This window comes from Peromyscus maniculatus, chromosome 7 (genome assembly GCF_049852395.1).
Source record: "Peromyscus maniculatus bairdii isolate BWxNUB_F1_BW_parent chromosome 7, HU_Pman_BW_mat_3.1, whole genome shotgun sequence".
Lineage (NCBI taxonomy): Eukaryota > Metazoa > Chordata > Mammalia > Rodentia > Cricetidae > Peromyscus > Peromyscus maniculatus.
This window is the reverse complement of record NC_134858.1, coordinates 101,882,108-101,893,756: the sequence shown is the minus strand read 5'-3', so window position 1 is coordinate 101,893,756 and position 11,649 is coordinate 101,882,108. Positions and strand designations below refer to the sequence as shown.

Sequence of the window (11,649 nt, the reverse complement as noted above, 5' to 3'; positions counted from 1 at the left end):
CCCCCTCCAAGAAAGACTATTTTCAGTAATAAATATTTCATGCTGTTCTGTGAAGGGTCAAAACTTATTATAGAACTGGGGTAGATGAGAAGACAGGAAAAGTTCTTACCTGAGCACAGCTAAATTTTTTAATGTTTCTCCAACTCGAGGATGCATCCGCCCCAAGCTATCTTCATAAATCTTTAATGCTCTTTCATAAAGTGGCAGGGCTTCACTGTGCTTTTTCTTATTAAAAAAAGTAATAGTGCTCACTTAAATACACTGTTTATGAAATTCCTATTAATGTATTCTACTTTATCCTGAGCTGACCTACTTTGGTCAGCTCTTTAAAAAATCTTAATATCCTCCTAAGAAATACAAGGAAACATTATTTTATGAACAATTATAACTGGAGAAGCAGTACAAGAGGAAGTAGAAACTCCTGTAACTTTTAGACTTGTCCTCACACTAATCTGACCCAAATCCATAATATAAGCCCAGTCCTGCTCACGGCCTGGTGGGTACTTAGGCATATGCCCCGAGACTGTCCTGGGGGTGACAGGGGTCTCCAGAAGAAAAGCAAACCTGAACTCAGCAGTCAGCTGGTGCTCTAACTCTTAAAAAATCTAATGTCAGCTGTGTTTGAGGTACTTCAAAAGGAAGCATTAACTGATAAATAGCCTTATATTTTCTTTATTGCACCATTAATCCAGATTTATCCATATTTTTTACCTTCAGATCATTCATTTGTAAACAGTTGAGTGTAGATGCTTACCATTTGGCTATGAAGGACTGCCAAGTTCACTAAGGCAGTAGCTACACTGGGGTGCTTTGGGCCAAAGGATTTCTGCCGAATTTCAACAGCCAATTCATACAAAGGTACAGCTTTGTCAACTCTTCCCTAAAGAGCAAAAGTGGAATCTAATAAAAATGTGAAGGCCATAGAGACTGTCTGGTCAGAGTTTTCCCCAGAAATTAAAACGTATTTAATAAAGTTGCAGAAGCATTTTCTACAGCTAGTCATGTCTATTTTCTTTCCTTCCTCCCTCCCTTCCTCCCTCCCTTCCTCCCTTCCTTCCTTCCTTCCTTCCTTCCTTCCTTCCTTCCTTCCTTCCTTCCTTCCTTCCTTCCTTCCTTTCTTCCTTCCTTCCTTCCTTCCTTTTTTGGCTTTTTGAGACAGGGTTTCTCTGTGTAGCTTTGTGCCTTTCCTGGAACTCACTATGTAGCCCAGGCTGGCCTCGAACTCACAGAGATCCACCTACCTCTGCCTCCCGAGAACTGGGATTAAAGGGGTGCGCCACCACTGCCCAGCGGTCATGCCTATTTTCAAGTAACGGAAAATCCAATAGACTATCTAAATGAAGTTGTTGGGAACACAACCATTGTCTGATAATTTGGAAAGTGCTTTATTTACTCTCCAGTGTTACCGGTGAAAGAAAAGCCCCCTGGTGTAGATCTGCAGCTGTACTTAACTCATGGAGGCATCAAAATAAAACCACTTCCCACCAACTGCCAAGTCCCCTCTGGAGCTTCCTGGTGATTTAACCCAGGAGCTGGCCTGAAAGAACAGCGCATCCCCTTCCTACTCCACGAGCTTCCTTCCGGGCCGGGACCACCAGCAAGGGAGCCACACAACTCCCCAGGGCAGCCGCGCTGCTGGACTGCTCAAAGCAGACTGTGGCCTGCTTTGCCACAAAAGTCCAAACTTGACTCCCATGGCAAAGAGCTGATACTTAATTGTAGATAAAGTGTGAAATAAAACAACAATTTTGTAAAAAAATAAGACACTGTCTGCAGCCCTACCATTGAGTGATTTGGTGTGTTTTGGTTAATATCAAGCATAGTAAGGGGATTTGAAAATATGTAACATAAAAAAGATCTCATTCATAATTGTTGATAAAACGGCTTGTATTTGAAAGGAACTCATTCACAATGTTGTTGGATTTGCAACTGCAATATATTTTCAGAAAACTAAATCAGTATCTTAATTTAATTAAATCTGAAACAATATATATATCTTCATGTTCTCATTTGTTAGAAATTAAATGATGTTGTTTAAAAAGCTCACCTGAAATAACCTTCCCTCAGATGATAACCTAACTAGCTGGCAGCAGCCATGGCTTCTCTGGTAGACTATAAAGCACGCAGGCGTGGTGGGGCGGACTTACTGTTTTCTTATACAGGATTGCGAGATGCTTCACTGTGTAGGCCAGGGAAGGGTGGTCAGGCGCCAAGGCTCGTCTCCGGATGTCCAGGGCTCGCTCATAGAGCTCTTCTGCTTTATCATACTGCTTCTTTTCATTGCAAAGAGCTGCCAAGTTATTCAGGGACTGGGCACAGTCTGGGTGATCTGGCCCCAGCACCCGCTCCCTCATTTCCAAGGAACGCTTCAGAAACTGCTCTGCTGTTCTAGGAACAAAACCCCAAAATGCCTTAAACAATGTGTTCTCTAGAGACCAGAGTCCTAAGCCCTGGTGATGTGGAGAATAAAACATTTTTATTCCTAGACACACCAAAGTGAAGGATTCAGGCCAAACCCACCCCCACCTTCCTCCACCCTTTGCTTCTGCCCACGAGGCCTCAGTTCCCTACTCCATTTCTCCTAAAAGAAAACTCCGCAGATATTTTTGGAAAGAGCCTCCTACGACCTTTACAGTGCCCAGATCTGTGCCAAATGAAAGATGTTGGCATCTGTTCCTTGTTTCTTAGGAGTTACTACCGAAAAACTGAGTAAATGGAACTTAAGTGAAGTGGATGAAAAAAAAAATGGGTTGCATTTTTCTGGTTTCAAATTTACGAACTGTTTCTGACATCTAAGGAAACCAAACACACTTGCTTTTCAGACAGTGGAGGTGGAGGCGTGTGAAGGCTTTCCTGTCCAAGCAAACTAGAGGGTGGAGCAGCAGCTGGCCACCGTTTCTACCAGCCCCTCCTTGGTCTGAAGTTGTCTCTGAGTTCTCATGTACGATGTCCACACACACTCACTTTTCATAAACACAAAATCCACATTAGGAAAGCTGCAAGTAACCCTTAGGTTCGGAAGCTACGTGGGAAGGAAAAGGAAACAGGACATAACATCAAACAGGAAACGGGCAGAGTTCTTTTTTCAGTCTTTTTCCCCCTAACCTTGGACTCGATAGACAGATAAAACAAGGTCATACCACAGAGACATGGTGGATACTTAATCTTGGTATGAACGCCACGGTACTCACTCCAGGTTGTTTTGAAGGTAGTAGAGGACACCGAGTTCATTGAGGGTGCGGGCATTCTCAGGCTTGTCCTTGCCTAAGGTGAGTTCTTCTAACTGCAGAGCCCGTCTGCGTAGCAGGGCAAACCCATACTGCAGGAACACAAAAAACACAACCGCTGAGTACCAACCTCGATTCTGGAAGCATCGACTGGTGTCCTATCAAAAGCCTTTCTCTTTAGTAGAGATGTCAGTTATTTTAAGAAGCACATTGACTAGCCGGGCGGTGGTGGCGCATGCCTTTAATCCCAGCACTCGGGAGGCAGAGCCAGGCGGATCTTTGTGAGTTCGAGGCCAGCCTGGGCTACCAAGCGAGTTCCAGGAAAGGCACAAAGCTACACAGAGAAACCCTGTCTCGAAAAACCAAAAAAAAAAAAAAAAAAAAAAAGAAGAAGAAGAAGCACATTGACTATAATATTTATGACGAGCAAGTGTATTTATTTCTACATGGAATCATGCTTACAAATTCATTAAACACTATGTCTGTGAATGATTATGAGGTATTTTAGTATGGCATATGTCAAAGCCCTTCAAAAAAGACTAGAAACAGTTTACTGATCTTTACCAACTCCATGGATGCACATGTAAGCAGGAGGTCCTTTTCAGTTTTTTATAATTGTGCATGTGTGCACACACGTGCAGGTGAAAGCCAGGTGTCAACGACAGGTGTTGATCCTCAGTTCCTGCCCACCTTATTTTTAGAAATGGTGTCATTCACTGGCACCTGGGGATCACCAGCTAGGCTAGGAAAATGCCAGTGATCCTCCTGGGTCTGCCTCTCCAGTGCTGGGGTTACAAGTGTGCCAGCATGCCAGTCTTGTTTTTGACCAGTGTGGGGGCTGGGGACCAAGCTCAGGCCCTCATGTTTATGCAGCAAGCACACCACTCACTGACCATCTCCTCAGTCCCATGGACGGGGACTTTTAAGCTAATCATGCTAATTTGGGTTTTTATCAGAAACTTAGAAGAAACATTTAAAACCTTCTGTTTGCTGAAGGGAAACAATTTGTTCCCATCTGAATCTCACAGATGTTAACTAAACTGCATTTCCTTCCCTAACTCTTTTTTTTTTTTTTTTTGGTTTTTTGAGACAGGGTTTCTCTGTGTAGCTTTGCACCTTTTCTGGATCTCGCTCTATAGACCAGGCTGGCCTGGAACTCACAAAGATCCGCCTGCCTCTGCCTCCTGAGTGCTGGGATTAAAGGCGTGCGCCACCACCGCCCTGAAAATAATGAGTTGTTTTTTTTTAAAGATGTTTTTATTTATTATGTATCCAGTGTCCTGCCTGCATGTATACCTGCAGGCCAGAAGAGGGCGCCAGATCTCATTACAGATGATTGTGAGCCACCATGTGGTTGCTGGGAATTGAACTCAGGACCTTTGGAAGAGCAAGCAGTGCTCTTAACCTCTGAGCCATCTCTCCAGCTCCCTTCCCTAACTCTTTACAGAAAAGAATCAAAGTAACCTGAAGTAGCACCTCCCTGAGTCTACCTTCCGCTGAGTGTTGGAACTTAAAAGCCCTCTGGGTCGGGCTGTTCAACAATACCACTCTCAAACCATGATTAAAAATAAAAGCAAAATGCCAGTCAGTGCTTTTCTAGAAGTCACTTAAAATCTGACACTCTCCAATGCGAGGTGTATGCACTCATGATATTTGTCTTCCCCTCAAGTTCAAAGGACAACAGGGAGTTTCATTACCAGGCTGCCTTTCCTCCTTGTGGCTTGCTGACGGATTACAACGGATTTTTTCCTAAAATGTTCAGCTTGTTCATATCTTTAAACAAAATGAGAGAAGGGCGGGGGAGGGGGGAGGGAAAATGGTGAGTCAGGGGAAAGAGCATATTCCATGAGTCACGATTTGGGGAGATGCAAACACTCCTGACACAGGGCAGAGTGGTTCCAACTGTTAAATACAGCAGGAGTCTAGGGCGGCTCAGGCAGTCAAAATCTCTAAGGAGGCCCACACAGTCCTCTACGAAGCTTGTGTTTCATTGTTTTAACCTGACTTAATGCAGTCTAAACCTCAAGCAGTCTAACTCAATGAAAATCCAAAGTTTAGTTTGCAGTAAGCACCTTTTACCTGGACGGGCTAAGTTTGGTAAGCTATAAATGCAAAAATCCAGGCAAAGTCAGTATAAAACAATACTTACAGAAGTTAAAAAGAAAATTTTCGAGGAAGTTTCTCTAATGGTGGAGGAAGAGAAAGCATTTCTGAGAGAGGAAGAGAGGCCACTCAGTGGATGCCCAGCAGGTAGAAAAGCCTTTAAAAAGTGTGTCGCCTTACTCAAAAGGCATCAGGGATCACACTGAGGGCCACACATAAGCTCAGCAAGTGTTCTCTACTGCTGAGATGAACCCTTCCTTTGAAAGCCTTTCTATTACACTACAGCCAATGTTTCCCATTAAGGGTGTGTAGTTGTGAACATGTGGCCTCTGTCAAGACTAAGAAAACCTTCCAGAGAAGCACAGAGGTGACCACAGATAATATGCAAATAAAAACTGTGGCTGGGAGCCAACAAAACCTTCTTGCCAAACTGGACTTGGCCACGAGGCAATGGTTCGCAGTCCCTGGAGTAGTGATGTGCTCAGCATTGTAATGATGGCCGGTGGAAGAGCCAGAGCTCAGACCTCAAACGACATTATGTCCAAGCGCATCCTCCACCCTTCATGCATCTTTGATGAAAACCAAAGACCTGGGAATTCTAATTTCCTTTGTGCACTCCCTGAAGACCAGGAAATACCACCTAACACGATGCATAGGATAAGGAAAAGAAAGAGCCCCAAAGCAAGCCTACCACTCACATACATTAGAAACACTCACTCCCTTCACGAAGTCACAGTGTGAGCGTGGAGGACTTACTTATTCTGTTTATGGTACAAAGTTGCCAGTGCCTCGAGTTCACGAGCAGCATGTGGATGGTCCGCACCATAAGCGTTTTCCGAGATCTCCAAGGCCTGTTTATACAGCTGCTCTGCATCCCCAAACTTCTTCCACTGCACGTACACACTGGCCAGTTGGTGCAGGGACTGGGCAACTCTGGGGTGGTCTGGATCTAAGGCTGTCTCCCGAATTTCTAGGGACCTCTGTAAAGGCACCACGGCCTGGGAACAAAGGTGAGAGGCTGACCAACGTGGTGATTAAACTGCTGACTGAACACCACAGATCTCAGCCCCACAGAGAAAACAGCTCCCCTCCTGGGAAGGAGAGACATGTAAACACATAAACATGGAGAGCCACCCTGCCTTTGAATCCATTGGAGTTACCTGACTGAGAAGGCCGAGGTCCTTCAGAAAGCGGCCGAGAGTTTCATACAGGTCAGCTAGGCAGAGCATGTTCTCCTCGCCTTCACAGTTCCCATACTGCTTCAGCGACTCGAAGTACTCGGTGGCCATGGCACCTTTGTCTTTGCCAAGAAACTGCCAGTAACTCAGCAACTCGGCGAAGTGTCCTCTGTTCCAACAGACAGTGTTAACTTGGTGGAAACCACACTTTGAAATCCACTGCAAATGAAAATGCCTGAATTCCTTCCTACGGAGCTACTGAAATATATGCAGAGGCCATCAGCAGAGTGACAGTGAGGCCAGTCTTGCAGGGTCACCTGTCCTACTGCTCCCAGACCCCCGCCCCTCACCACTGTCTGTACAGAAAGGGATGTCAGCATCCTGCTGTGTGAGTGCCCAGCATGGAAGGTCTTTGCAATGTGGCCAGCTGTCACTAAGATCTTGTTAGTCTCTGGGCAGATTCACTGGGGTCCCTGGTAGACAAGACACTTCATGCTAAGGTTAACCCAGCTCAGCTCCAAATCATTTCAAATGGTGGCAGTTAGAATAGCAGAATCTAGCGAAAAAGGTCGGCTCCCGTAGCATATCCACTTTGTGACTGCCTCTGCATGCATGCATGCGTGTGTGTGCACATGCGTGTGGGGGGCGGGCGGTAACCGTGTTCATCTGCAGGTAATACTGAAGAGGATGAGAGAGATGCTAAGCCACAGCAAATCTGACTTCACAGGAAATATCACAAATAGCTGGCACCGAGCTCAACAGGTCCAATAATAAAATTTGTGAGCATCTGCTCAGAAGCAAATCAAATTATACATCTATTTCTAAATTTCTAAGTGAGGTAGAAAACAAACCAAACATCCTTCCTGAAGCTTAGTAGGTCAGAAGTAGTGCTAATAAAAGGGCAGTTACACCATGAGCAGATTCAGACATATCAAAAGAGGCACCCAGAATATGCTGAAGAGCCAGAGCAGTATTTACATCAACACAGCTCAGATTTCACTGGCAGCCCAGAATCGGGTTTGAAGTTACACTTGTGAAGGACCTGGGGGCCCCGAGAAGCTCACTTTAGGGCTGATTTCTCTGCATGGCTTAAAATCTCCTTAAATGCAAGAATAAACATAAAATTGCCCTGGGATCATTGCAGCTGATTGTTGTAAAGCAGAACATACTTTCCCTAGACAAACAAGATCCCGTGACAATTGATACACTGTCGTGGAATCCCCGACCCCAACCCCACTGTATTTCAGGTGCTACTGAAACGACTCTGACTCGAAACTTAAAAACAATTCCATTTTGTCAGAGTTGCGAAGCAGAACAGTGCATTGTTTGCATCCGTCCCTCTGCGGAGAGGATCCAGAGGAGCTGCGGACCTTTTGTAGAGGTTTTGAGACACGAAGAGATTGAGGAGGCAGTCATGCAGCTTCTGTTTGCTTCCCTGCTGCTGGAAAAGCCACGGGAGCTCGTCTGCACTTCTCCAGGTCACTCGGTCCTGACTGCGGGAGGGAGAGAGGAGACCCCACAGGTGAGACCTTCAGCAACAGAGGCTTCAGGAGACCCCTGGAGAGAACATGGTTAACTACTACTTCTGACTCTAGTATAATCCAAAGCCAAGAAAGCTAGGCCAATACCAGAAACTGTTACCATTCCCACTTCAAGATAAATCCCTGATATTCTGGACCAGACTCTTCCCCAGGAAGAAGATAAAACATTAAATGAAGGCAAAAAAAAAAAAAACCTTCAAAGAACATGAATATACATACGCAGAGGTACATGTACGTGTGTGTGTATGTGCGCGAGTATGAGAGAGCATGCATACGTGTGACACATATTTTTAATTATTTAAACAGAATAAAAATAAAGACAATAGATTGATCTTATATCAATGTCATCCAAGGTCTTATCTTTATCATAACATGATTTCTAAAAAATGGTATTTTTATTTTTGATATTAGGTAGACCCTGAGCTGCCTTCCCAGCCTTTAATTTTTTTTCTCTCTAATTTTGAGATAGGGAAGGTCTCACTGAATTTTTAGGCTAGTCTTGAACTCACTCAGTAGTCCAGACAGACTTTAAACTTGCAATCCTCCTGCCTCAGTTTCCCTAGTAACTGGTATTAAGGTCTGTGCCACCTGACCTAGCTGAATTTTACACTTGAACTTATAAGCTAAGAGACAGAAACAAGATACAAAGGCAGGTGTTTCGGAAGAACAGGGAGCATTCTGATACCTGAGCTGTGAGGTAAAATAGTTGATTAGCTTTTGCCTATACGAAGAAACGAGGGTGGGGTCTTCCATGTACTCCAGTCTCACTGTTTCCCAGGCCTGGAGAGAGAAAGAAAAGAATGCCGGTCTGTTTTAAGTCATTTATACATCTGACAGTGGATTTGCAAAAAGCAATTTATAATTCTTTCATTTTTATAGTCATATTGTAGAAATAGCCCTACAGTATAAAAATTAAGAATTCAAAGCATAATTTAATTAAAAAAATTAGTGTGTGTGTGTGTGTGTGTGTGTGTGTGTGTGTGTATGTGTGTTTTAAATCCCGGAAAATTAGATGTGGTACTGCATCCATCATACAAATGCAAAAGCAGGAAGAGCATTTGTTTAGCCTAGGCTGGGCTATACAATAAGTCTGAGGTCTCCAGACTGCATAGTGAGTTCTAGGCCAGCCTGGTCTACACAAAGAAATATGGTGTGAAAAATATAAAGTTAAAAAAATTTTTTAAAGTGGATTGAAAAGGTAACTCTAATAGTAAATTATATCCAAGTCATATGGGACTATGGTGGTCTGAATGAAAATGGCCCCCCATAGACTCGTAGGGAGTGGCATTATTGGGGGTGTGGCCTTGTTGGAGTAGGTGTGGCCTTGTTGGAGTAGGTGTGGCCTTGTTGGAGTAGATGTGGCCTTGTTGGAGTAGGTGTGGCCTTGTTGGAGTAGGTGTGGCCTTGTTGGAGTAGGTGTGGCCTTGTTGGAATAGGTGTGGCCTTGTTGGAGTAGGTGAGGCCTTGTTGGAGGAAGTGTGTCACTAGAAAGCAGTTGAATGCTTTAAGTAGGGTTTAATGGGCCATACTGGTAGGAGCATGGAATATAGTGGTACTGTGGGTGATTTGATCTCTGGGGGGCTGGCTCAAGAGGTCTCAGAGGAGAATAATATTAATATGTGGTCTAGAGATCGTTCTTGTGATATTTTGGTGAAGAATGTGGCTGCTTTCTGCCCTTGTCTAAAACATATGCCCAAGGCTGAATTGTGTGTGTGTGGGGTGGGGGTGGGGGTGGGGGGCGGTGCCATAGTCAAATTGTCTCTTCACAATAATAAAAACCCTCACTAAGACAGTGACAAAGGAGCAAAGCTGTGAAATGACATTTTACAATGGCAGACAGGATGCAGCACCCTGGGGTGAAAGAATTCCTGCACTACTCAGTCATGGCACATGGACGCTAGGGATTCTATCAGCCAATGGTTTCTGAAAATTCACAGCTATGAGCCACACAGCAAGTCTGATGCTGTCAGGGACTGTCTCCAGTCTCTCCACAGCCCTGTGAGAACCTGGAAAGTCTGCCCAGCTTAGCGCTCGCCCAGGCTGGACAGCTCCTGAGCCAGGGAGAAGGACTGTAAAAGGCAGACTTGCCTCAGGTTTGCATTCCTAGAAAGATCAACTCCCTTTTTGATTCGATTCTGCTTCATGTTTTTTTTTTGTTTGTTTGTTTGTTTGTTTTTTGTTTTTGTTTGTTTTTTTGAGACTTGCATCTTGCTATCTAGCCTAGACTGGCCTCAGATTTACAAAGCTCCAGCCTCACTCTCCCAGGATTATAGGCTTGTGACACCATTACTAGCTCCTCTTAAAAAAATGTTGTGGATTTTGAGACACGATCTCATACAGCCCAGGCTAGATTATATAACAGAGGCTAGTCTTGAACTCCTGATCCTCCTGTGTCTACCTCACTAGGATAATGGCAGGCATGTGCCACTGAGTCTGGATCCTTTTAATAAAATTGTATGTGTACAATACACTATTGTTAACTACAGAGACAATATTTTATAGCAGATCTTTAGAACTAAAGCACCTTGGGTATCACCTTTGAAGTAATAGCTGCCTCCTGACGGCACTAGACATGCTTAGTGTTGGACAAGTTCACATGCAATCTAAAGTCACTGCAGAAAACAAAATGCAATGCTAAATTTTAGCTTCCGATGTTAACATCTGAAACATTTAACATAACATAGTATGATATAGTACAGAATGCTACAGTGATACTTACAAGTTAAAAAAAAAAACCTTTGTATTAAAAAGATGTTTGAAATAATAGTTACCTGCAGATGTTGAAACCTAAGCAAGCCGCAGCTGTAAGTCAGCACACACATTTTGTGTAAACTGTGAACAATGGAGGTCAAGGAGGCCCAGGACGTCTCTGGATACAGCTCCATCAGCTCCGACTCACTCACACCATTGTGACTGACGTTGATGAGGCAGAGAACCTAGACAGAGCACAGAGCACACAGGGACCACAGGGTGCCTCAGAAATCACAGCCAAGAGTTTCGGAAACTCATTAACGCTTATTAACTTTTCATCCAAACTTTGTCTCAAAGAAACAAAGTAGAGAAGCAACTGAGGAAGACATCCTGATGCCAAGTTCTGACCTCCACATATGTATAAACTGGCAAGTGCATTCACACACACCCCTTAGTCAAGAAAATCACAGAAAATTACAGAAAAAGACAACTTGCTCAACAAACTGTCAAAGTTTGTCTTAAAGTTCTAGGACAATATATCATTGGGGGAAAAAAAGTGAAACTGAACAGAAAAGCCTAGAAACAGACCCACAACTACACGTGAGCTTGATATCTGTCAGGTAGTATTCCAAGTCAGAAGAGAACAGATATTAACTTAATAAAAATAGCAATCAGATAGCCACATAACAAAAGGCTAAGTGAAAAGTAGATATTTTTCTTTCACATTAGCTAAAATAAACCCACATGAATTAAAGACGTACACACAGAGACTATAAAATGTTTTTGAAGGAAACTACATGTACACACACCACACAGGGGACATTTAAAGAGTTTTAAAACACAGCAGACCAGAACTGTTGGTAAATCTGATTCTACCAAAGTAAAATTTTAAATAAATCCCACCATAGG

General features: G+C 43.7%; 1 protein-coding gene across 1 annotated transcript in view; it reads right to left on the bottom strand.

The window, feature by feature from the left end:
* The window catches only part of Nphp3 (nephrocystin 3), a 38,699-nt gene that overhangs the window by 2,952 nt on the left and 24,098 nt on the right, over positions 1-11,649 (bottom strand). Inside the window, exons 17-26 of the mRNA XM_042281531.2 lie at positions 10,821-10,985; positions 8,735-8,829; positions 7,879-8,001; positions 6,491-6,677; positions 6,087-6,328; positions 4,925-5,000; positions 3,192-3,319; positions 2,148-2,388; positions 755-880; positions 110-225 (exon numbers count right to left, since the gene is read on the bottom strand). Of these exons, the coding sequence (XP_042137465.2) occupies positions 110-225; positions 755-880; positions 2,148-2,388; positions 3,192-3,319; positions 4,925-5,000; positions 6,087-6,328; positions 6,491-6,677; positions 7,879-8,001; positions 8,735-8,829; positions 10,821-10,985 (1,499 nt within the window). The remainder of the gene's footprint in view (positions 1-109; positions 226-754; positions 881-2,147; positions 2,389-3,191; positions 3,320-4,924; positions 5,001-6,086; positions 6,329-6,490; positions 6,678-7,878; positions 8,002-8,734; positions 8,830-10,820; positions 10,986-11,649) is intronic.